This window comes from Polypterus senegalus, chromosome 6, assembly GCF_016835505.1.
Source record: "Polypterus senegalus isolate Bchr_013 chromosome 6, ASM1683550v1, whole genome shotgun sequence".
Taxonomy (NCBI): Eukaryota; Metazoa; Chordata; class Cladistia; order Polypteriformes; family Polypteridae; genus Polypterus; species Polypterus senegalus.
Window position 1 is genome coordinate 99,067,989 of NC_053159.1, and position 28,000 is coordinate 99,095,988.

General features: G+C 36.7%; 1 protein-coding gene across 2 annotated transcripts in view; it reads right to left on the reverse strand.

Moving 5' to 3' along the window:
• LOC120531333 (rab effector Noc2-like) overlaps positions 1-28,000 on the reverse strand; it is a 269,102-nt gene that overhangs the window by 213,246 nt on the left and 27,856 nt on the right. For both annotated transcript variants that reach the window (XM_039756636.1, XM_039756635.1), the window contains exons 2-3: positions 21,513-21,617; positions 20,883-21,026 (exon numbers count right to left, since the gene is read on the reverse strand). In XM_039756636.1, the coding sequence (XP_039612570.1) occupies positions 20,883-21,026; positions 21,513-21,589 (221 nt within the window). In that variant the 5' untranslated portion in view covers positions 21,590-21,617. The remainder of the gene's footprint in view (positions 1-20,882; positions 21,027-21,512; positions 21,618-28,000) is intronic.

A 28,000-nucleotide genomic window follows, 5' to 3' on the forward strand; every position in this document is an offset into this window, starting at 1 on the left:
TGCCATAGCTGAGTAAAGTCGCACTTTATACTACAGCTCACAACTGATGAACCTCTATATAATGGACATCTCAGATTGACCTTTACTCAACCAGCAGATCCATTGTTCGATTAGGGCTAACAAATTCCAGTAGGTGGACAGAAATAAAGCCAGCTGCATTTTGAACAAGGTAATCCAGTTAAATTGAACACCAACAAAAAATACAAATTGGGTAAATAAAAATGTCACTCTTGGATTCTTTGAATAAGCAAAAATGAGACAATTAGTGTACGCTCACTAAAGCACCAGGGACATGGAGTGGGCAAGAAATCTCATGGGTCACCTAATCACCTTGCTCTTTTTTATATAAAGAATTCTCACCATCTCACGTTTACCAATGAATGCAGAAAGCACTTGTGATTAAGATTGTGACTATCAATATACTTTCAAACCATTAGACCAGTGTTGTTTAAACTTTGGGTCATAACCCAAATTGGGTCGTGGACATATTTGTGATGGGTCACCACATGACTGTGTAGTAAAGTTAGTTCAAGTGTGAATTATATACCTCCCTCTATTTAGCATGCAAAACAATGCCATTAACCCATCACAAAGACCTTTCATTTCTGTGGTACAAAAAATTAAAAATATTTCAGACAACACCATCTTTCCTGTCATAATCAGTGAAACAACCAAATTGAGATGACTGACGAGCAAAGATACAAATAAGAAAGGGTGCAAATGACAGATGAGATTGTAAGGTGAGGAAACTGCAGTGCTAGTTTGACATGTCGAAGTGAAATTAATTGATGTGGCACAAGAATGTGATGATTTTGCAGTCTGAATATTATAACCTGCTCCCTTAGTAGGGGTCAGACCTGTTGTATGCAGCCACTTACTGTAATATTGGCCTTGACAATAGTTTTTTCTTCAGAGTAGGTAGCCTCCCTTCACCAAAGAGTCTACTACCGCGTTGACAGGCACGTTGCAGTGGGAAGGAATTAACAACAAGACAACTAAGTGGATCCTGCAACATTAAGCAAAAGAGACTCCTCCTTACTAGCCAGGAAAGCATCTATTCTAGTCCTAGTGTGAATTTCTTTCTGTACTCTGCTTCAATATTTTCTCACAAAAATCAGTATTGGGCATTGCAAGATATATAAGGTTATATTTTATAAATCTATTTTCAGAAACTCCCCAAAATCTTGATTTTGAAAGTGCCCTTGAGATGATCCCAGACCTTGGTCTTGCCATGGGGCTTTGTTTTTTAGCTTCTTTCTATTTTTGTTTTCTCAGTTTTTCCAAAAATGTTCTGTTTTGGACTTATTTTAGTTTACTGCTTTGTGTCATATTACAGCCTTGTATTTATTTTCTGTTTCATGGTTGTTTATTCTGTTAGTTTTATTCGTTACTTGTTTATTATGTTCTGTCCCTTTAAAGCGGCATCCATTCCATGTACTTTGTGAGTGGAGCCATAGGAGGCGGGGCAACACTGACATCACTGCTTGCTTTATATTCTTAGTCAGAAGTGAGATGCAGCAGTGATGGTCTGTATTTGTGTAGGGGTTTTCCTTTTGTTGTTTCTCTGGTTATTATGTTATTTTCATTTGAAGTTATTGGATTTTGCTCTTTGGATTGAACTTTGGGATTTCTCTGCTTCAGATTGTTTTTTGAGGCAAATCCCATTGTTCTTTTGTACCTTTTCCCTTAATTTTTTGTTATTTAATAATATATTATTCTTTATAAAGATTCCTTGTTGGGGATTGTATCCACAAGCCAGAGTTTCTTGGCTTCTTTCCCTTGAGAGATATTTTTGTAAAGTTTAGGTCTTGAATTCTTTATATCTTTGAACTTTAAGAGAAAGATCCCCATTGATAGACCTGCATAGTCCACAGCCTGCCGGTAACTTGCAGCCTTGAGGTGAGCCTCTTCTAGGTAAGCCAGTGAAGGTCCTTGCCTGCTTTTGTGGGACTTTCAGAGGCCTCAACCACCTTTTTTGCTAAGTTTCAGATTAAAGTTCACAACATTTGGTAATTGTTGTTTCTCTTTTGAGTTGTTTTTCAATTTAATTATGTTACCCCATTGTTAATTAATTAATTCATTTCTTCAGCGTTTGTCTTTAATAAAGTAAGCTTGATATCCCTGTTTGGACTGTAAACCTCAAGTGTCTTAATCAGCCTCATGGCAACACGTGGAGGCTGGTTAAGGTTTCCTTTTACCACTGCAGTGGAATTAGATTGGCTCTGTGTTCCTTGGCTCTCCTTTGTTACGTTCACTCATGCCTTTTTTATTTGTTATGGACATTCAGTTTTGGGCCTTTCGGTTTTTTAATTTTGGTTTGGTATTTTGGAATTTGCTATTTGGATTTTGGTCTTTTGGTTTTGTAATAAGTGTTTATCATTGAGAACAAAAAGCAAGGATTGCTGAAATAAGAATAGAATTATTTTTAGCAGGCCTTACACTCTTCCTATACAAAGTCAGTAGAACACCAAGCTTTAGCTTTATGCATATCTAATTTTATTAATTTGAGGTAATTTGTGAACCAAGGAGAATATCTTGAATGTCTGATAATAACAGATTTAACAGGTGCAAAATACATCCCATAAAAAACTTGTAACAATCAAGACAATGATTTAGATCAGTTTAAGAGGTTGGTGGTTATACACACTGTTGAAACTTTCTTTCGTAAAGAAAAAGAATCAGGTTTATCTAATGATTTAGTAAGTGGCATCGACATTGATTTCACCTTGTACCAGAAAATGATCAGACCGCCATTCATCTGAAATAGTTTCAGCTGATTTATTATTTCTTACCATAAATACAACTAAAATATTTTATTTTTCATGAGTAGGAGAGTGAATGACAAACAAGATTAAAAGAAATCAATAATTCATTACAAATCAGAGATCACCAAGCTAGGCAAAGAAGATAAAATAAAGTCAGCCAGTAAAATGCTCTGTGTTCCTCAGCTCTTCATTGTTATGTTCACTCGTGCTTTTTTAAGTTTATAATGTTATGGCCATTCAGTTTTGGGCTCCTTGGTTTTTTTTTTAATTTTGGCTTGGTATTTTGGAATTTGCTGTTTGGATTTTGGACTTTGGATTTTGTAATAAGTCATTAGTTATAGCTTTCCTTTTGATTTTTATATTTGTTAAATTTCCTTTTTGAATTTTGAATGTAGTATTTTTGGTCCGTGTACTTTTTGGTATTTGAAATTTCATTTTAGAAGCAAAAATGAAAAAACGAAAATGAAAGGAATTTTCAGATTTTGATTTTTGATTAAAGAATAAAATGAGAGAAAATAAGGTATTTTGTAATTTTGCGATAACAAATAGCAGTCATAAAGTTAAAATTACACACACTTTTCTGGATTTATTTGTGATTCAAATAATGAAAGTGTAATAGCTCAAAAACAATAAAACAGACGCATTTTCGTTGTCTGAAACCGTAAGTACTTCTTCTTCTGCATGATTTTTGACGACACGTGTGAACCTCCCAACGTCCTCCTCACAAGACATCGACCGACGGCCTTGAAGTTACACTGGCATTAGCAGAGGATAGACCGTTACGTTGTTTTTCAGAACAGTAAAAGAGTGACACTCTGGGACGAGGACATGACTGCAGAAAAACTGAGTCACAACTTTCAGGTAAAAATACAAACTTTGCTTCATTGATGTAGCAGTTGTTTTATGAACGTTATCGTTGTTACTGCAAAATAAATAAAGGCCGTTTTCTCGTTCTCGTTTCTTGCAGTTTTCTTTTCTGATGTGCGAAAGAACAAAAGGAACAAAGTAATTGTTTTGCATTTTTCATTTTTACCTTTTAAGTTGAAAATCAAATAAGTGTCTCTTTTTCTTTTTTAAATGATATTTTCTGAAATGAAATTTCAAATACCAAAAAGTACACTGACCTGGTCGACTGCTATTTGTTACCATAGAATTTAAAAATATCTTATTTTCCCTCATTTTATTCTTTAATCAAAAATCAAAATCTGAAAATTCCTTTCATTTTTGTTTCTTCATTTTTGCTTCTAAAATGAAATTTCAAATACCAAAAAGTACACGGACCATTTTTGGTCTGTGTACTTTTTGGTATTTGAAATTTCATTTTAGAAGCAAAAACGAAAAAACGAAAATGAAAGGAATGTTCAGATTTTGATTTTTGATTAAAGTAAAATCAAGGTATTAAAAATAAGGTATTTTTTAATTCTATGGTAACAAATAGCAGTCATAAACTTAAAATGACACATACTTTTCTGGATTTATTTGTGATTCAAATAATGAAAGTGTTCTGCCCGACATCTTCTTAGCTGTTACTGTTATTTGTTGAACTGTGCTCCCCCTTCATCTTGTCATCTATTAACACACCAGTCAGTCACGTCCTACACTCACAGTGGTGCTATAAAAGTCTATGAAACTCACGTAAAGCACGTAGGTCCCATAATAAACATTTGAATACAATACACCCTCCATGTGTCTAATGTAGGCACCCCTTTTATCTCTTGTTTCGGTCACGTACGAAGAGTATCTTTAAGGTTTATAAACCAGTAGGTCTGGTTAGTTGTGGTACACAGCAATTTGAACCTCTGTCTATGCGGTTCTGTTTGTCTTGATCCAACCATGGAAATCACTCGCCTTTTTACAACGAGGTACATCCAGTAAAAGCCTTCAAGAAACCTTGCCCACCCCTTTTCATTTTTTATGTGGATGTGCCGAGTTGTTTAAGCTCTCTGCGGCCGCGTTGCATGGACAGCGCGAAGTGAGGCAGAAAAGAAAGTGTAATAGGTCAAAAACAACAAAACAGACATATTTTCATTGTCTGAAACTGGAAGTACTTCTTCTGCGCAATTTTTGACAACATGTGCGAACAGTCCTCCTCACAACACATCGATCGACGGCCTTGAAGTTACACTGACATCAGCAGAGGATGGACCATTACATTGTTTTTCGGAACAGTGAAAGAGTGACACTCCGGGATGAGGATATGACTGCAGAAAAACTGAGTTGCCTCTTTTAGGTAATAATACAAGCTTTGCAAACTTTGCTTCATTGATGTAACAGTTCGTTTAACTCCACAGTTAAGACGAGCAGGCACAATCATAAGGTGTAGGAAGACAGTGCCTTACCTCATGTATTGCTTTTGTCACATCTATCTCCAAATGTGTGTCAGAGAGTCGACAGCTCGAGATTTGCACAGCACAAAACTTTCTAACATTTCACACAGAAGACCCTCTCGCTTCTCTGTGTTCATATGACAGACGTTCAGATATAATTTTCAATGACAGGCCTTGTTCTGCCATCTCTAAAATCACGTCTGAGTACTGTTCCAACATCATGATGATGGTCCAGTCTACACACCAGTGACACACCAGTGACCAGTGGTTGCTGCAAGTGGCACATTACCTGACGAGGTTGTTGACCTACAAAAACTTCCAGTTCAGACAAATTAAATAAGGGGCATTTTCTTTTTCTCGTTTCTTGCATTTTTTTTTCTGATGTGCGAAAGAACAAAAGGAAAAAAGTAATTGTTTTGTATTTTTCAGTTTTCCCTTTTAAGTTGAAAATCAAATAAGTGTCTCTTTTTCTTTTTCAAATTATATTTTCTGAAACGAAATTTCAAATACCAAAAAGTACACGGACTATTTTTATTTATTTGTATTTATGTATTTCTTGAGTATAAATGATTACTTTTATTTTCTTCAATTAGTTATTAAACAGTTTTCTTTGTGTGTGCATCTATTCAAAGAGATAGTTGGATGAAAAGCAATAAAAGGAATTAATTTGATGTTCATTATTTATTTTTAAAGAAACAAAGTAGATATTTGCACATTTCCTTTCTTTACATTACAATCTGAGACACAGTCTGTCTTCTCCCATATTAACATAACCAAACAAATCTGCACAGTTGTAGTTTCAAGCTGTGAATGCATTTTCAGGTACTAAGAGCAGGGATGAAATTCTACTCTCACAGGAGATTCTGAGTATTTTTGCTTTTTCCAAGTCAAATCTCATCAATCAAAGTCGCTGAAATGTTTCTATATATCCACATATTTTTGGGTATATAAAAACAGCTGCGCATTCCAACACACCACTGGCCAGTGAAGTTAAGTGACTTTAAAAAGCTTTATTTTGTTGACTTTAGAATGCAGAATCAGGATCAATAGAAGTTTACTGATGACAGTGTCTAACAAACACGTGGATTTTTTCTTTGCAACATTATGCAATTCCATCACAAGGACGCAAAGTTGTTTAATGGCTGTAAACCATAAGAGAGACATAACCAAGCCAAAGTTCAGTCCTAAAAAACAGTCCTACTTGTGTCTGAAACCAAAACACTGTCCAAAAATCTATGTCAAAAAATCAATTGAGAGCTCTGATACTTGAATACTTTAGGACTATCACACACCAATAACAAGAACTTTTTTTTTTTAATCTATAGTCATGGATGACCAGGAAATACGTGGCACTGACATTTATGCCAGCCTACAACTGATGTCTCCTGCAGCACACTCCAATCTATCACATGAATGCTATAATACTATCAACAAAATGTCAGTTTAAACAACACACTATACTAAGGACAAATATTCCATTGATAACCCATAGTACAAAATGGTTACTCGCTGTGAATTCTCAGACTATAAAACCTTTACAAAACTCACAAAATAACGGAACTAATGCAGAGAAATGTTAATAAAATTGCAAGCAAAACAAGATCATAACATATTGGACATCCTATTTATTTAACTCAGTAGACCAACCTGAATAATCAATCACGTAATAAATTTGTTTTTAAATCGCCTCTTGCTCTAGTGGGTGTCGAGATTGTTAATCATGTGGCTATCAATGATATTCTTGGGAATTAAACCTGGAGATTATGATTAGTAAGATTGATAGCTGCTAAAAACAGAAGGCAAACAATTGCATATCTGTTAGAAAGAAGGAAATACATATAAGGGAACGTAAACCCCTAAAAATAGCTTTTAAGTAAGGAAAGGAAAAGGTAAGCCTACAAAAAGAGACTTAAAGAGAAATCATTTTTCTAATTATATTAAATGATCAGTTTCAGTAGAAGGAACCATCTGTAGGCTTACTTTCTATAATAAAATTGATGGCTTTAAATACAGGAAGAAGCAAACTGCCAGACTGACTGGCCTTTAATGTTTATTATTTAAGCAAAGATAAATTGCCCAAAGATCCTTAATAAGAAAACTAATGTAATTTCTCTCCTACATAGGTGGGCACATACCATGTATGCCACTTAATTAAATTTTGCCTCCTCATTACGGTTATTTTTCCACAGAGATAATACTCCTTTTTATCCTTATTTCATTGCAAAACCAGCTTTCTTTGATAGGGACCATGATGGCTGCCTAATTTTTTCTTATTCAAAGCTTTTCCTAAACTGATCTACTTGTGTTTTTTGGTGGAGTGCTTAAAACTGTTATCTCACAGTTCTTGAATCCTGGGTTTTAAGCCCTTTAACTATCAATGTGGCTCTTGCCCATTCCTCCCATATCCTTGTGGTCACTCCCTTTCCCCCCAAATCCCATCAGGATAAGGCTACCACAATGTATAGGTGTGCCCACTAATGTAACATTGTTTTTGTGTCTGCCCTAAACCCAGTGCTACCCAGATGGGAACTGAACCCCTACCAGCCTGCTCTGCAATAAGTGGGTTTTGGAAAGGAAAGAAATGAAATGAAATAGAACTATACTAAGAAAACAAGACATGAAAGAAGTTTGATATACATGAGAAGAATTATTCGTGAAAATAACTTTAGTATAAGTAGAAAAAGTACTGCTGTGTTACCAGACATTATTAAGGAGGACATTCAAATTAGTACATTCTGGATAATGAGAGTTAAAGTAATAGAAAAGTGCACAAGAGTTGATTACAAGAAGTTTAAGCAGGGACAACACATCAGCTGGAAAGTTGTGTGCATCATTTAATGGAGGGCACCACTACGGTGGTATAGGGCAGGGGAAATTCCTGCAGAGGACAGCCAGTAGAAAGAGGCACTCAGAGAAAGCACAACTAGGCATACCAGTTTCTAAGCACAGGAGCCATTAGGGGATGGTACAGGGAACACAGTTATGCCTTTGGAGCAAATATAAAGTATTCCATAAAGACACTCGGCAGCAGGTCATCCACAAAGTACCTATTCCAATAATTAGAAAAAGGTCATGGAGTGTCTGCAATAAAGTAGGATCCCTTCCAGCCAAGTAGGGGCAAGACAAGGTGTCATGTGAGATACTGAGAATATGCCGGCCCATAAAGTCTGACATCCACACCCACATTACTGTAAATAATCTATATTGTTAATAATTAGACATGTGAGCACACGGTGTTGCAGCGCTAGCAAGAAGCTGGCGCCCATTCAGGGATTGTTTCTGCCTCACGCTTTATTCTTGCTGGGGCTGGCATAACATTGGAAGGATAGATGGATGGAATAATTAAACATGTACTATGAAGATATTTCAATGTTCCTGAAGAATCGCAATTCTAAGCTTACAGATGGTTTAACTTCTATTACAGAGCTGATTATGTGGCGATTGGTTTCTTGGAGAAAGAAAAGAAAGGAAAGGAATTGGAGGTGTGACAGATAGGGGGCGCTATCGCTCCCTTGAACCCTTGTCCACGACTCCAGACACCAGGTAAAAGTCCAATAATTGACTTTATTCAATCGCCACAGTGCACAAAGCACCCTCTCCTCCACTATACTCATACAATCAACAATAACAATAATACAAACAATCCTCCAACTCCCAGACGCGTTGCCACCCTTCCATCCAGCTCAGCTCGCCATCTGGGAGCTCTCATAGTCCTTTTATACTCCCTGACCCGGAAGTGTTCCCAATCCCCAGTCCATGTGATCTTGTATCACTTCCGGGTCAGGTAAAATGTTCTTTTCTTCACCCCGGAAGCCTGTCGCTCTTCCTTTGACGAACTTCTGGGTTAAAGGGCACAAATAAGTCTTCGGTCCTCCCTGCAGCTCCCTCTTGCGGCCCCTCTGGTATCTACAACGTCCATGACTACCTGCTGGTCTTCGGGGCACCTCCATACTGCAGGGAGGGCTCCATCTGGCGGCCTGGGGGTATTGACCAGGATGACAAGCTGGCCACATCTCACAGAGATTAGTACGTTTGAAAGAGACAGTACAACTGCAGTAAATTATTTCATCAAAGGTCGGGCATGGCACAGCAAGCATCCTGAGGGATGCAGGAACAATCTCTGGCCAGGGCACCAGCTTGTCACTGTCACTGCGCCACCATGTTCCCATGTTTAATAACATGCTTTAACTCCTATCATCATGAAAATGATAAAGTATACATCTCAGTATTTTAATTATTCAGAAAGCTATAATTTTACGAATGTAGTGGATTCTGTGTTCAGTCGGATGAAGACAATGCCCAATTAAGATGCAAGTAGTGATTCACACACATAGAGCACATAGAAGTTAAAATACAAAACAAAGCATTTAACGTGTTACTTTAGATACGATAGGATTTGAGAAACTAGTAAATTAAACGATTTAAAGATAAAGTTTATCATATTCTATTTTAATGACAAAATATACTATGTGATTAAAGTGGATATTTCGAGATTAAAGTTGACATTTTGAGCTTTTTTCTTATTGTGTCCCTATTTTTTTTTTTTCTTTTCTCTGTACCCTAATAAACTTTCATATGACACTCAGACGGTGGGCTACGACTTGCCTTTTCACTGCGACTTTGATATCTGACAACTTCTTTTTTTATTTCAGGCACTGTGCGACTTTGTGAACTTGAGATTTTGAGTTTCTCTGACACTCTGTCGCTCGATCAACTTCCTTTTGTTGTTTATGTCACTGTTTAAACCAAGAAATAGTATGTTTTTATTTGCCTCCACTTGGTATTTGCTGAAATTTTTCTATTTTCCCCCATGCTTTTGCCATTGCCTTTTCAGAGAACACTGCACTTAAGAGCTATTTATATTGGTTTGCCTATTCAAAGAGGCATAATTCTGGGAGGAGTTTGGGTGGGGCAGCAGGCACGTGCACGTGTGTTACTTTTCACACTGACCGGGATTTATGGAGCAGAAGAATGTGGGAGTTGGCGAACGCACAGATTTATGCATCTGGATTTTTTTGTGCATACGCACATTTCCGTTTTTGTCCTTACGCCATGTTTTAGTGTGAATTCTACACACAGCCCCAGATGCTTTTACTTGTTCCTAAGACATGATGAAACTCAGAGATGATCGGGCTTTTTCAGTTGCAGCTCCAAAACTCTGGAATGATTTGCCGTTGCACTTTAGGCAGACTCCTTTACTTGCTGTCTTTAAATCTTATTTCAAAACACACTTTAACTCCCTGACCTTTAACCCAGTATGATATATTGACTATTTGTGTACTTTTTATTATGAATTTCTTCAGCTCTTATGTGTTTCTGTTTCTTTTACCCTTTGGTTTCTGTGTGTCTTATATGATGGGTTTTATTTGAACAGAACTTTATTCAGCCTAGTGCTTAATAAATAAACAAATAAATAAATAAAGGGCTACTTCGAACCTAGCAATGTAGAACACCAGGAGCAATGAGATTAATTTAGGTTGGTGTCCCAGTTATCCAGGAAGACCAACTGACCACTGAACTTAGTCCAGAGGTTGAGTGGATGTTGAGTTGAGAAAGAGAGTGATAGGTAGTTGGAGAAGTAGATGAACAACCCAACCTAACTGACGAGGGGTCAAGATATGTGAAAGGCAGAAAAAAATTGTTTTTTTTTTCTTCATTTATATCTGTCATAATTATCAGCAGCTGGAAACAGTTATCATAAAAGGCTCATCATCTTAAAAAAGTCATTAATTTGATTTGCCATGGTGATTGCTGCTACCTTTAATGTATTCTTGCTAAACAAATTATTTTCTTATTGGAAGTAATAAAAGTTGAAGCAAGGGTCAGTTCAGTTCCACAGGCTATCAGAGTCCACTATCAAAACCAAAATACTGGTTAAACTCATTTGTGAAAAACAAAATACGAATTCTAAACCAGAAATGTTTTATTCTATTTTTTCTTTTATTTCTTCTAGCCCTAGTCTCTTACAAGACTGCCAATAAGTTTTCAAAAAACTGTTTGCAATGCAGACATCATGGGTCTCATGCCATGTTGCACAGGAAACTCGTCGTTGCTTTGTTTCCGCCTGGTTGTTTTCCATGGCTTATGTTTATTTTCCTTTTCTTTGTTTTCTTTGTTCATTTTAAAGTATTTATCACGTGTTTATTATATTGATGTATTTTTCTAACCATTGTTCTATGTATTTATTATTTACTATCTATGTATTATTCGTTCTCTTGTGTTTTGTGGGTGGAACCCTATAATGTGTGGCCACCCTGATATTATGGATGAAGACCACCCTTAGCCTGGGTATTATGTGTCTTGAATAGATCTTTAAGGGTATCATTGACTGACGTTTGAGGAGAGTGCACTGTTTGTTTTAGATTCTACATTTTTTTATTCTGTTTTGTGATTTCATTTTATGATTTTGACTTGTGTGCCATGGACTGCCTTGTAGGTAAATCTTGTTGCCTTTTTTCCCATTTTTGATTCGAACAAATAAACATTAGCACTAATAAAGATTTGGGTAGGACTTATTTCCAAGCCAGAGGTTCTGACAGTTAATTTCACTTATGTGACGTTTTTGAAATTTTTTTTGTATTTTCTTGGAACGTTGCCAATATTTTAAACGTTTGAAGCCAGACCTCCGTCTTAGGCCTATGTAAGACATAGCATGCCAATAGAGGTTTGGGTCAGACTGCCTTAGGAGAGGCCTATTTTAAGTCCTACACTGGTTTGAGGGACTTTTAGAAGCCTCACACCCATTTGCTATTTTTTCCACACATATTATTATCATAATTAACAAAGATATGTATCCCTGCTAAAAAATAATGGTCCTCTAAAAAAGCAAAGCCACAAAATTGCGATGTGATGATGTCACCTTAAAACATTACAAATATTAAAAAGAAGAAAAAAAACCCAATAATGTTCACAAGATTAAGCAAAACAAAATAAAGATTATTCCAACTAACTCCTATCAGATATCATTTTGGGAAATGCCAAGAAACTGTGGGGTTCAGACGTCTCCTGTTAGCATTCAGATTGTAGAAAATGTACGTAAGTTGTGTGCGTAAAGTTTGTTGTTTTTTCATATGCCCTACAGTTTAATGTGATTGTTTTATTTGTTGTTTTAGTTACTGTTTCTACTTCTACCAGTGTCAGTTTTGCAGTTAGCAAAAAGTGATTCCTAAGAGCTGATTCCTGCAGAGTAGATCCAGCTGTAGAAATGGCTTCCATTCCCAGTATAAAGCAAGGAGATCACAGATGAAGTGATTGGCTGTTACAAGAGAAGAGACATAAACTTTTTTAAAGTTATTTAATATTCCTGTGCATGCATCTGCTGCAGCCAAGAGATCATGCTAAGATTTAATTTTCTTCCATATATAAAGTAGCAGCAACAACATCAGACTGACTGAAGACGATACCAGAGCACATTCTGAGAAGTTGCTCTGAAATCTTAACAGAGATCAGGGTCATGCAATTCCTGGCTTTCTGAGACTATGGATAGATACCCAAAACTTTGCAAGTGCTAGTATTAACTATTCAGCCTTATTGGTTTCAGAAATTTGTGTGACAGTATTTTGACAATGTCGTTGTTTAGTGATTTCCCTGCACAACAAAAGATTGGAGTGACTTACAGCTTAACTGGTTTTGTGGTTTATGGTTTATCTCCTGATCTCTATTTAGAAGGTTCATCTGCCTCTTTTCAGTAGGCCTTATAGGATACTGCCAAAGAGGCCAAAGGTCAGAAATATTGTGCCTTTATTGAAAAACAAACAATGGGAAAAATTACAAACAAAAAAATGCCAAATGTCTCCCTTTCTCTAGCCCAGCTCTCCCACCAATGAACATTTGTGCTAGTTTACATCTCACCTATTAACTGAAAGGGCCACAGACTGAGAATAGTCTGTCAAGCATCTTCTACTGCTACTTTAAGGGCAGTTCCCAAAATCACTTCTGGAGTTACGAATGTCCTCTAAAAATCCTGGGGAGCTCTCTTTAGTAATTCCTGATTTGCCCATCTCCATAAGCCCTAATTCATAATTAAATGTCCAGAGAACCATAATAGATCCTTGGTTGTCTGTCCTCCATAAAGTGCACCAGAATTTATCTTGTTCCATTACAGAAACCTTTGCTAATCTTTAATGCTGTGAGTTTTCCAGATTTTTCCTAAGTGAGCCGTGACTCTCTTGTCTAGTTTGGTGCTCTCGAAGTAAGTACTTTTGGGACACGAGTCCAAATATTTATGTATGCTAACATTTAGAGGTGGTCTCCAGTCACCAGTGTAAACTCCTCTTTTGGAATACAGATTGTGTTATGCTCATCTTGTTGGCCATTATTAGCTCATGGCTAACCCATTGACCTGTCACTGAATATTCTGTTTAGAATTTTGACTATAATAAAAACATTTTAAAGAGGGATGTGAAAAGAAGTTCATGCTGTCTTGGGTCTGAAAATTATTATTACAAAATTTACTGCGTCATAATTAGGTTTTCCGCCAGCAAGGATTTAGTGAAGTATTTTTTAAAACCAGAAATATAACTTAGTTACAATATTTATTATTTCTAAAATATCTAAATTTAATGTTACTTTTTAACTTCAGTAGTAATTTACATAGGGAAGACAGAATTTTGACATACATCTAGTTCTCATAAGAGTAAAGAGGTGAGAAATACAAGAGACAAGATTCTGTCTGCCTTAAGGTTTTTCCAAAGAAATTTAGAAGTCATTTTCTGTGTGGCGTCTCTGTGTTATTGCTCTGATACAAGGCTTAATCGCCTTAGAGCAGCCCTTCATCTAAATATGTACAGTAGGTTTTACTAATGCTATCCATCTTTTTTGTTTGTGTTGTATCTGAGCAATATGTGCCTAGCAAATAACCTACAAAATAAATGATTCATAAAGCGCTGATAATGAAAGTTAAGAATAGGGAGATAACAGATAAAAGCAAAGAGGAAATGAAGTAACAAAAGGTGAGGTAATAAAGAGGTCAGAAAGCAAGCTAAGTTGTAAAGGCCAGAGGAAGAAAACCATACAGTCTGTCAAACTCCAAACACAAAATGAAAACAGTATTTGGTAAAGAGAAGATTGAAACCAGAAAATCCTAACACTAACTTGGGTTTCCCTCACATTCATGATACAAAAAGGCTTAGAATCATTTGTGTTATGATTCCAACACTAGGATAACTAGAAGCTGAGTGTCACTATCTTAAATAGACAGGGTGTGATTTCTCAGTGTGTCATGTGAAATTTTACTTAATTCTGATCAGGAAACTGTGGCCTGGTTGCTGATAGTTTATTCATACAATACAATATTATACAATGTACTCAAAAGCTTGAAGGCACTTGTTTCCAAAAAAACATGCTAAAATAGTCAGAATAAATTGTTTTTTTTTTGTTATTCACTAGAACAAAACAACATTCTGTAAATCTGTGATTTTTATGCAAAATAATCTTTCATGCCAAATTAGTAGCAAAACGTGTTTGATTTTTGTATAAGTAGCACATTTAGGTAGTTTTTGTTTTGATAAATAGATAGAACTATATAATGAAGAAAATACAAAAATATAAACATAAATATACAAATAAAAATATACTGTTGATGAGTACATACAAGTGTACGTTAACTTCTCTCTTATAAGTAAAATTATTTCAAAGAGCACAAAATAGACTTTTCATGTACAAGAAGCAATGAAAAACTGTTGTTAACCATGTGCTTATTTTACATAAAAAGTGACACAACAAGAAAATTGGCAGCAAAAAGAGCATTACTTCTCAAAGGATGAAAGAAAGATAACTTCATGTTCATTCGTGAAACACAAACTAAATTATATTAGAAATAATATAGTACATCCCCCCAAACCCCAAACCGCACCCACCCCCTTCTCCCCCAATATCCAACAAACCCCCGCATCCCCCCATTTCTCCCTACTCCAAAATTAATCCAAGGGAATCCCAGCATTCTATTTTAGACAAGTTAAATTCTTTCACTTGAATAGATCTACGTATGTAGAATAATTTCTCTACTGAAACCCTCCACTTGCTTCCTTGACCCAGATCCAATAGGCTTCTCCATTGTGCTAATTGATAGTATACTTGACATAGTGAACTCATCATTAGATACAGGGGTCTTTCCCTGATTGTCTTAAAACTGCAGTTGTTAAATCCCTGTTTTCGGTGTTTTTAGACCAATTTCTCTATCCTGCTTTTCTTAAGTAAAATTCTGAAAAATGATTACTTGGTTCCACATTCTATTCTTGACAAGTTTCAGTCACATTTTAGAACAAACCATAGTACAGAAACTGCACTCGTTAAAATAGTAAATGACTTGCAGGTTAATGCAGACAGAGGCCATATATTTGTTCTTGTTCTCTTAGACTTGAGTGCAGCATTTGACACCACAGACCACAGTATTCTTATAAATTGCGTTAGACAGTGGATGGGCTTCTCCGGCAGAGTCTTAAATTGATTTCAGTCTTGTAAAGAACATAGAGATGAATTTCTGTATAAAAATGTGCTACATAAATAAATGTTGTTGTTGTTCAGGTCTCTTACTTGTATTTTATTCTAATAAATTCTATCATCAAGTGTTTCTGCATAATTTAAAAGCTGGAAAGTATTTGGAATCAATAGTACAGAGTAATGGAGATTGTGGAAGAGAGGTGAAAAAGAGATTGCAGGCAGGGTGGAATGGGTGGAGAAGAGTGTCAGGAGTGATTTGTGACAGACAGATATCAGCAAGAGTGAAAGGGAAGGTTTACAGGACGGTAGTAAGACCAGCTATGGCATATGGGTTGGAGATGGTGGCACTGACCAGAAAGCAGGAGACAGAGCTGTAGGTAGCAGAGTTAAAGATGCTAAGATTTGCACTGGGTGTGACGAGGATGGATAGGATTTGAAATGAGTACATTAGAGGGTCAGCGCAAGTTGGACAGTTGGGAGACAAAGTCAGGGAGGCGAGATTGCATTGGTTTGGACATGTGCAGAGGAGAGATGCTGGGTATATTGGGAGAAGGATGCTAAGGATAGAGCTGCCAGGGAAGAGGAAACGAAGAAGGCCTAAGAGAAGGTTTATGGATGTGGTGAGAGAAGACATGCAGGTGGTGGATGTAACAGAACAAGATACAGAGGACAGAAAATATGGAAGAAAATGATCCGCTGTGGCAAACCCTAATGGGAGCAGCTGAAAGAAGAAGAAGACTCATAACAGAGACGAATTCACAGTTCATTGACTTAATGCATGCCATTAAAGAAAATGGAGTTCACACAATAAAGAGGAGTGATATATATAACGCTTGACAAAATACTATCCATTTCTTAAATCATATCATTGGGTTAAGGGTCATGGAGATTAAACCCCACTATATGGATAGTGATTTTATTCATAAGCCTCAGAATTTCTTGTCCAAATAATTTGTACTTTTAGTAGAAATGATGGACAACAACTCAAATCAGTGAAATATTAAAAATACTTAATGAGTTAGTAGAAAATAAAACAATATCCATCAATGTATTTATTTTTAAACTCACCTAACCCAATTAAGGGATATGGTGTGGCAACACGCTATCGGTGCATGCTTTCAACCTCAAGAGAATAAAATAAAATATGGATACTCTAAATATTCCCTATAAATCTAATTCATTGTATTAATATATTATAATGAGTTAGACACACATTATACAGTACATAAATTCAGTCCATGCTGCTTGCATACATGTCCTTGTCAAATTAAATAATTTTAGGGCCAAAGGAAAAATATCTGTTAAACCCTTTTCAAACAATGTTAATGATATGGAGATTAAAAACTGCTTTTAACAGCAAAATTAAAAATACTGAATGTTTTGAAGTATCTGTAGTGTGTTGATTCTGCTGGAGTGACCCTCTTACAAAGAGACAGGGTTAGCTTGGCAGCAGCGGGTGACAAGGAGAATTACATTTCTTGGATAAAATCTCCTGACAAATTAAATAAAGCAACTGAAGTGCATATAAAGAGTGTCACTCTTTCTCCTCTAAATATCTGCTGTATGGTCTTGGCTTTGTATAACAGTACAGATAGGTAAAATAATTGTATAGCAGATGTATATATACTTCTATGCAGTACCTACACATTTAGCTAAGATGCACTGTATGTTGCATGAAAAAACGTTGAAATGAGGTCCAGTTAAAAAAGAAGAGTAAAATGAAATGGCTGTGGTAATTTGTCTTATCTGTTAGAAATTAGGGTTAGGTTTAGGGTTGAGGCTAGAAACAGTTATTTATAGTGAATAAACATAACATCTAGTAGTATTTATAACTGAAGCAGTACAAAATCAGACTTGGGGATAATTTAGACTGTATGGCCTAGTGTTGGATTCTGAACCACAAGCCTACCAGTTCAATTCACATTCCTAATATACTGTGACAGCTGTAGAAGTGTGTTAATAATATCACTTTACTCTTGTCATTTTTTGTCATCCAACCTTTTTTATCCTATTATGCAGTTCAGTGTTATGTGGGCCAAAGGCTCTCTTAACAGCATTGTGTACAAGGCAGGTAACTAACTTACACAGGGCACCAATCCTTTACAGGGCACACTCTTGTGATCACAATGTCTCTACGTGTCAGGAACAAAATAGATAGATAGATAGATAGATAGATAGATAGATAGAGTGTTGATGGGGGGATGTTAATATACACATTGATGTGGAAACTGACACTTTTAGCAAATGTTTTACTTATTTGTTGAATTCAGTAGGATTTGTCAGAGGTCCAACTCATAATCCTAACAACACATTAGATTTAATTATAACTTACAGAGTTGAAATTCAGAATTTAAATATTACTCCATTAAATGAAGGTATTCTGAACACTACTTAATTACATTTGATTTGGTTCTGTCCTTACCAATACACTCACAGATTAAAACAAAGGAAGTGTGACATCTAGATTGTAATTCTGTTTCAAATATTATAACTGCAGGGTCAGACTGTGTCATCATTAAAGCATTGGTGACCAATTGAATCATTTCTGTTGCTAAGTCCCCAGCCAGAATTTCACTATCTGAATTACAAACTGTGATTTTAACTGTAATATCCACCCATTTACACCATTCCTCATTCACATAGATGACCAGTTCCCCCTTCTGTCTTTTTTCCACCCCACACATGGTCTCTTATCTGCTAGAATTAGATGAAATCTGTCCAGCATTAAAACAATGTCAGGTATATCAGGTTTTAGGCAGCTCCCTATTAAGCAGAAAATGTCACTGCACTTGTTTGCTTCATGACCAGCTAGAAGCACAGACAGTTAATCCGTCTTATTTGACAGCGCTCAAACATTTCCCATTACAACAGATGGTAGACCAGTTCTAAAACCTTTTCGCCTTGTTTTAACTCTTGTGACATAATGTCAGTGGACAAACAGCTCCTGCTGTGAAGTGTGACTGAGCTGCTTAGGTGCTCGTGATTGCAGAGCTAGTAGTTGATTGCAGAAGTATTTAACATGCCCTACTTTTATTTACTCAGTGTCTCTTATGGTTCCAGGTGTTGCAGACATACAGTAAGGCAGTCTTCGGGGTCCTCTTCACAACTCCATCCAAGGTCGCAGTCCATTTAAATTGCAGTCAAGACAAGCCAGTCACCCATGGCCCACCTGCAATGCCACCAAGGCCTACACGTGGCCAGGCCCCCAGGTTGGAAATGTTACTCTACTCAGATAACAACAACCAAGCTTGTAATTCAGACCCAGCAAATACATGTATCTGTACTAATGGCTGGGCAAACCCTTTGAATAAATCAGTGCTTCAGGTGAGCTAGTACTCGTTTGTCAGAGTACCATGATTTTTTCATGAGCATTTGTGTCAGCTGCGGGTGGTGGGTCCACTGAAGGACAGAACCATGTTGTTCCTTCAGATTGTGTCCAGCTGGATTCCATGGGTAAAGGTCCAAACACTAAGTGTTCACCGACGAGCTCCTCTCCCCAGACCTGGCTTCAGGGCAAGGCTTTAGTTTCCCTTTTATGGTCGAGCTTACTGAGGTCCTTGAAGTGTCTGGTCCCTCACTTAGGACCAGTTTTCCTTAGGTAACCCTACCAGGGGCAATTGCCCCAGACAACATAGCTCCTAGGGACACACAAACCTCTCCACAATGACAACGTGAACATTCACAGAGAGAAGCCCTAAAACAATCCTCTCTAAACTACATTACCCAGAATACACTCAGTTATGAATATCACCTTGCATTCCTCCCATTAATTTTCTTCTGTGATCTCCTATCCTATTCATTCTGCTAATGGTAAATTGGCTGAATGTGATGAACTTTGCATATCTGTCATAATGGTAGCCTGGCTGTAAAAGGGACAAAATGAGAATAAGATCCAAACCAGATGGTATAACATTTTACACTTTAAAACAAAGTCATTCAAATTCAAAACACACTGAAACACATCCTGGTAGTGAGCAGCCTCAGGAGACCAATGCCACTACTTGCCCTGGAATGAGCAAAAAACCCTTTGATGCAGCACCTAATGATGCTAGTAACATCAGCAGATGGTCTCATCTGATGAATTGCATTAAGTAAAATCAAGAAATGCACAGGGTTGAACACAATACAACTAGTAAAGTTTCCTGAACAGTTTACAACATCATTAAGCATTGGCATTCATTTACAGATACAGTACACCAAAGCTACAGGCAGATTTTTGAGCATCTGGAATTTGTGTACCGTCATTAAAAAATCATGTGTTATGTATATCAGCAGTGTCTCCTAGTATCTTTAGGTTCAGCCAACATTCAAAATTGAGTATGATTTGATAATATCCACATGGCCAAGTCAACAAGAGAAGTACCAGCACTTATTTTTTTCAGCTTTCTTCACTGTTCTTATATACAGTACATTTACACAAATTCTCTTTAAACAGAAATTTCTAAAGTAATTGATTTTATGAATCAATTATTTTATGAATGTTAACAGATATAAAAGGTGATCTCTCTGCCTTTATCCCCTGCGTAAGTGAGTTTATGACACATGTGCTGGCCAGAGTTCTAACCAAGCTCTGGTTAGCCTGTCAGTATTTAATGTGATAGTCACTGTTTGAATTAAGGTTATTACTCTGCAGTTAAGTTCTCCTGCAAGGTACACCAGAAGGAAAAACATGGTTCAGCCCATCATAGACCAGTGTTTTTAGATGAGAAGACAATGGTACTTAGGCTAAAGTATACATATAGGTAAAAAACGGGAGTGGTCTACCCTAGACTTTCTCGTATACTCAGATATGGGGATGGATATTTGAGGAGTAAACCTCAAGACAATGATTATATTTTTATATTATGTACATTAAAGAACCATCAACATCAAATCAAATTAATAATATGTTGAACAATTATTATAAAATAAAGTTGAATAAATCGGACTCTGTAGCTGCAAAAATAAAAGGAAAAGTACAACTTCTGGTTTACGAAAATAGCCAAAAAGTTGATAGAAATCTATGTTTTGTACCTAATACTTGTTTACAAAATATGGTTGACCTAAGTGAAAGCATACTCAAGTTTACTTACACACACACAACACATACAGACACACAGACATAATTCCAAAAATGGTATTTTCGCACTCGGGGAGGTCTGAAACGTCGAGATTCATTAAAATCTCGAAATGGAAGTTTTGGAGGATTCCCTACACTTTGTATACAAGAAAGTATAAGAAGTATACCAGAAAGTCTGGGAGGTCTAAAATGTTAAGATTCATCAAAATCTAAATCTTTGGACAATTACAATACTTTATGTGTACTTCGTATATGAGAAAGTAAAAAGCGACAAGCCCCTTTCTGTCTTACCCAATTCTCTGCTGCTCAACCTGTTCCAGATGCTCAGCTCTTTGGATTACTGTCACAATCATGTCCAGCTCGTCAGAATTAAGACTCTGGCTCTTCCTTTGTTTTTCAGTCTGAAAGGTATGCACTGACCAGCCCGTTTGCAGCCTGTGAGTCAAACAGTAGAAGAGATGTTCTCATCAAGGACCCAGGAATGACATTTAAGATATGTATGCTTTAAAAATGACCATGGCCTGAAGTAAACCAGCTCTGCCATGTGATACATGAATAGGACTGTGTGGAAGGTGTCGGCCTTCTAGCTGACAGGTAAATGTTTTAATTAATACATCTCAGGATTCTGACTCCAAATAATGTACACACAATAGAAATAATGAATAAGAAGTCAAGTCAGCCTCTTAGATACCAAGGGTGAAAAATAAACTGAACAGTGAAAATGCCATTTTGTGACAAGATCTTCTTAGGCATGAAATGCCACTTAAGTGTTACACCCAAAATTCTGCATTTATCAATAATTTTATACATTCTTTTAATTTACCTCACAAACATACAGTAATAATAGCTTTATAATGTTTGGAACAACCATTAGGTGATTTGAAATCATTCTTAACAGTATGAATGAAAAAGTGTAATTACTTGGCCCGAAGAGCAAGCTGGCGATCATTTGGACAAATCCATTGATCCATTCCATTTCCGAAAATGCTCTCAGCCATTCTGCAATATGATGAAAGCCAAGAGAATCTGTGAACACAAAAAAAAAAAAACACTTCAGGAGAGGGGATCCACAATTTTTAAGAAATTAAAGTTGGTGGATGTCCTAATGCATGTAACCATGAGGTGCTGCACTGCTATGAAAGCACACTACAGCCATCCATGAGTTAGGACTAGCCCACTGGCTCTCGGGCACTGAATGGGAATAACTGAATGTAAAAGCAGGGGTTATAATTGCAATGATGTAGTAGCACAGTAGAAAGGCCATAAAGTGCCCCGGTTGTCAAGACACTGGTGATGTTATCTTTGATAACAGGTCACCACCAATAGATGACACTGTCATCCAGGACTGAGTACAGAGCTCTAGAGATAATTACTACAGGGCCAAAATTGTTAACTTAGGATACTGGGGAAGAATGAGAAGCAGACATGATGTCCCTTATGCTGTTGGATGGTAGCAAAGAGACTTGTTTGCTTTGAATTATAACCGCTATGTGTCCTGGATTTCAGGGATAAGAGGAAGCTTCTACATGATGACCAGTGTTGTGCAAGTTCACATCTCACAAGAACTAGCTCAAAGTTCAGTTCACACAGATTAAAATGAATAAATTCACGTTCATAGTTCACCGTTTCAATTTTGAACTAGTTCTTGTTCAGTTTATTTAGTATTTTTTAAGGAGTGAGAATAAATTACCCATGACTTTACCTTTTTCAATTCTGCATGCCTTATATTAGGCTATTCTTGAATAAAATACAATAATTATGAAGACTTTTTTATTTAAATACACTTTATTGAATTATACCCAGCAGCAAACACGTATAACCATATATGCTAATATCCTCCCGGTCAAAAAATAAAATTAAATAGATGCAAGTAAACATATAAATTACTGCTCTATTTTCAACCATGTAACACAAATGGTGACTGTGGAACCAGCGTGTAGTTGAACTAACCTATTACCATGTCGGTCAAAATTCGTGTCACATATTACATGTCCAAAGAGGAAAAATATAAAGTGGCCTTGTGAAGTACAACATTTTACTAAAAGCGAAAGCGGAGCTTCACCGCATGCTCGTGCCAGCGGGGGTGCAGCTTAAGCACAAGCAGGCAGACACAGGCTGTGCCTATTTGATTTGACGTTATTTTTTGTGAATACAAATAAATGTCAAAAAATGTGTACAAAATAAATATCCGTAAAAATTCACTATTTGTGCTTATTCAAATACCGTATTCAGACTCGGCTCCACCCCTACATTACAGGGTAAGGCAAAACATTTAATCAGGACCTAAACCAGGTCAAGAATGTCACATAAAGCTGAACTAGCTCACATTCAAGTTCTCCACTTGGAAATATGTTATGTTAAGTTCACTGTTCTTAGAAGAATTAGCTTGTTCAATGAACTTACTCTTTTGAACTACAAAGTAGTTCATGCACAACACTGATGATGACTCCTGGAGTTCTTTAGCCATTGCTGACTCCTGGTCTAGTAGTAGGGCTCCATAGCCCCTGGAAATAGTTCCAAGAAGAGCCTTTGTGTCTCAAGCCAGACAAACTTAGAATTGGGAAAAAAGTTGGCATGAGAAGAAGGAATATGAGCCAAACATAGAGAAATATGCAACAAGTGAACATGAGGAGGAGGAGAAGAAAATTCTACAATATAGACAAATGGGCTAGAGACCAGCCAAACAGAAGGGGATCAGTTTCTGTATTATTTGTCCATAAGCACTTCTGGTTTCTCATTATCATATGTATTCTTTATCCTGGTCCATCACATGGCACACTTCTGCACATATGCACTCCTGGCCCTATTTGGAGATCACAATTAACTTGGCAATCTTTGTCTTTGTGCTGTGCATGAAAACTGGTGTTAAGAAAACATGGGTTTACGACTTTACACCAGAGTCATCCCTGGGGAAATAGAGTCAAAGAACTGGATGGTAGAAATGCCATCATGCTACTGTCATTTCCTTCTTTCTTTCTGTTTTTTTTTTTGTATTATTTTATTGACTTCATTACAGTGCATATAATGGAAATCAGTGACACGTAAAGAACTGAAGTCTAAGAATGTGAATACTTGTATAAGGATTGTAAATCTTATTCAGATAAAATCAACCATCCTCTATTTATTTTAATTTGACCATTCATTCTTTTATTTTTCCATCCATCTGTCCGTCTACAAGATTTTGTGAAGCCAGAGCTTTCCCTTGCAGTAATCAATGAGATAATCCTCAATGGATGATGATCCATCACTTGGCACACTTCATGCTTATCTTGGCAACATGGTTCTGCATGCATGGAAAGTCATATGAACATACTTACTATACACCAGAGACAGATAACTGCAGTCAAGGTGTTCTGATGTGGCCACCTAGCCCACATTCTTCTCTCAATAATAAATTGACCCTTGATATGCAGTAGAACCATTCAAAGCGAGTTCTAACACAAAGCATTAGCTTAGTATCTATCATGTCATTTGTACATAATATTAAACAAATAAAGATGGGAAAGCCAGCAAGATGGAGTGGGACAAATGGTAAAAACAGGACAAGGGAGATATGAAGTATAGCAGCTTAAATTTTATAAAGCACTGGAAAACACAGAGGTCTTTATCTTGAATATCAGAACTGGAACTGCAGGAGTCTTACAGACAGACACATGGAAAGAATGAGACCGATGACAGCCGGCCTACAGCGTGTACATCATACAAAAAGTTTTCTTTTAATTGCCAACTTACTTATACACAAGCATACATGTAATCGCACACCACCTAACGCTTCCCCTTTCACATGGGCAGTGTAGCCTACAGAGCAAGCTAGTTAGGATGGTGCTTTCTAAACAAAGATGCTATATAAGATAAGGTTTGTATGTTTGTAAACTCAGGCAATAACACACACGCCTATTCAGTTGGTAACATGGCATTCTCACACACAGTTAATCAAGTTCAAGGTCACAAGGGCTGAGCCTACCCAGATAACTTTAGACTTAAGGACTAATCAAGCTTTGGATGAGGCATCAGTCCATCACACACGTGTACCCACTCATATTCAATTGGGTATAAAGGAGGTAAACCAGAACTACTTTAAAAAAAACTCAAACTGACACAGGAGGGACAAGCAAATGTCAGGCTAAGACTGACCGAGATTGAGAGATCTATGAGGCTGTCATTCTAACCATTGCACTTCTCTCTGTTAAATTTTATATAATTGAACTAATTCGTTCACTTACTACAGGCTCATAGTGCTTGAAAACCTTACAAAATGTGCATATATAAATAAGGTAGGCAAACAGCAACAGAGAAATCAATCCCACTGGTCATAATAAAAACAAAGTCATTGTAATTTACATTTACATTTACATAAGTATTCAAATCTGGCCAGACACATGTCTGCACAAGCACAAACATGTACACTCACATACTCGGTGGAAATTCCAGGAAACCAATGAGGACTAGGAGTGTCATGATTCACAAGGAATGAAGATACATCATAAAAATAACTGAACAGCTGGAAAGCTGCTATGATTTAGATATGGAAAGCAGTAACAATGGGTATTTCTTCAGGAAAGAAACTATGGACTGGTCTGTGTAAACGTTTCCACATGATGAAAATTATACAGCCAAATTAAAGTATTATCAACTGAATCACTGATCCAAAACTTCATTCATGTTTTATGATATTTGGAAAACTAACATAATGATCTTCTCTGTACTTCAATACCACTGGCAGGTTTCAACTTTTGACTTTTCCTGCCAATTCCATAGCTGTATACCCAGCAAGAAAAGAAAAGTGAGAAGTCAAAATATTGATTCTGAGTCGAAAATACTGTATTTGCACATTTTAGGAATCCACCACTTTCAGAAGGATGTCTGTGTGTCAGGATGTGAGTCTATGGATACAGTAATTGATTAACCGATCACTCAGTCTGAATGAAAACGAATACAGTTACCAGCAGGGCAAAGGGCCAGAAACCTAATGATCTGAAACAATAACACTCCAGTCAATTGTGCTCTACAGAGATAATTTTGTAGCACATACTGTATTTGCCCCAACTCCAGCATAATTGGGGAAGGAGAATATACAGTACATCTTTTCATTGAGATATGATTCTGATATTTCATTCCACATCACAACATACTGTACGGGACCTTTTATTGCCAAAAGCATGTTTTTTAACTCAGTTGCTGGATACAGAAGATTTTCAATTGTATGCTTGTCATCAATAGACCTACCAACATAACTGTTTGCAGTTTTAGTCAGTTGCTGCTGTGATGAAATGACGAGTAGCTTCGCCAATATGTTACATTCACACCAAGACACTACATGTATACTTCAGAGTTGATATGAGGCATATCAAGAACACACTATAGCAGAAGACACGTGGCAACTGCTTTACTCGGCTTCCTGTCCTTTATATTACTGTTAATTGGTGATTAAGAGCCTTTATTAAAAATGATGTACACATTCCATGATGTGCTTGTGTTTTACTTTATTGTTTTAGCAAATGAGTACAGCACTCTAACTTTTGTAAATGAATGTCTGCTAGGTAAAAATGAATGCTATCACATTTCACGTGAGCCGTGCTGGGGCAAGTGCTGTCTCCCAGCAGACCTAGGGACCTGAATTTAATTCCCAGCATGGTCACTATTTGTGTGGAGTTTATAAATGCTACTTGTGTCTTTGTGGATTTTTTCTAACTACTCAGGATTGCTCCTACAACCCATGACATACAAATTAGATAACTGGCATCTCTAATCTGCCTGTTGTACATCCACAGCCGGCTCCTATCTTTTATCTGATGCTGCTAGGATGCATTATGGAAGCATGAAATTCATGTGCCCCTTACAGTATTTATTTATTCATTAATATGGACACTGATGCTCCAGATTGGCTCTACATTCCCATTTCGTTGTGTTTCCAATATTAGCCTACAGCATGGTAAAGGCGAACCATCACTCTTGCATGTTTTTCAATGGAAAGTGTTACTTTGCATGGCAGATCTAAAAACAGCAATAACTACTGTACTATGGAACTCTTTTTACATCTTTTCACCATCTTGCCTGAAGAAGGGGCCTGAGTTGCCTTAAAAGGTTGCCTATTGTAATGTTTCTAGTTAGCCAATGTAAGGTGTCCTAACCCTAATCCTAACCCTAATTTTGCTTAACTTCTCACTACATCCATAATGGATAACATGGTACAACACCATAGTACTACACCTTTTCACCACCAGTCCATTTTATTATTAAGTATAACATTTTATTCTTGTGTATTTCTTTTGGACATCACCTTTATTAGGAACTAAAAACTATTCAGACCACAAATAATTGTTGTAAAAAATATGGAAGGTTGTGATAACAATATATTTGGCTTACATAAACGGTTCCCTCTACTATCCAAGTTTATTTTCCCAGTGTAGGGGTTTGGGAACCTGATTAGTAGGCCACAAGCAAGGCAGCAACATCACCTACGTCTCATACTGCCCCCACATTAACATTCTACTAAAGCAGGACAGTTTAGGGTTCATTTGGGTTTCATTGCATCTTCCACTTCCCTCGCACATCCTAAAGATGTCCTTTTTAGGTTAAATGGTAAGTCTAGGTTGACCAGGGTCTATTCCACAAAGTATTATTATCTCAAAACTAAGCAGAGTAAGCTTGACTTAAATATTTAAGGTTTGTTTTTCAATTTAAGCTCAGTTGGTTCTATTAACAACAACATTTATGTATATGACACATTTTCATACAAATGATGTAGCTCAAAGTGCTTTACATGATGAAGAAAGAGAAAAAAGAGAAAATAAATAAGAAAATAAAATTAAAGAATATAAATTACAATAGAATAAAAGTAAGTTCCAATGGCCATGGAGGACAGAAAAAACAAAACAAAAAAAAACTCCAGACGACTGGAGAAAAAAATAAAATCTGCAGGGGTTCCTAGGCCATGAGACTGCCCAGCCCCCTCTAGGCATTCTACCTAACATAAATGACCTTAATCAGTCCTCATTGCATTCAAGGTTCACATGGAAGAACTTGATGATGATGGTCACGTGGACTTCTGGCCTTTAATCCATTAATGTAGGGACATCACGGTGCTTTGATTAGGTGGTGGTGGCGCAGATTAACACAAAATGTTTCACGTTAACTCAAGATGAGCTTAGCCAATATGCAGTTTTCATAAGTACAGGCATAATTAAGTAGCTCCAAGAAAGGATCACCAAGAACATTTATAATGGCACAAAAAAAGAAGCAAAAAAGTAGAATATTTACAGATTGAGTACATGAGACAGTAACTGTGAAGCTGATTGGATGCAAGGTGTATTATAGAGTGGCATGGAAATGGTTAGAATTTTAATTCTTAAAATAGAAGTGAATGTAACAGAGACAAAGGCAGCCTTTACAGCAGTGGAGCAAGAAAT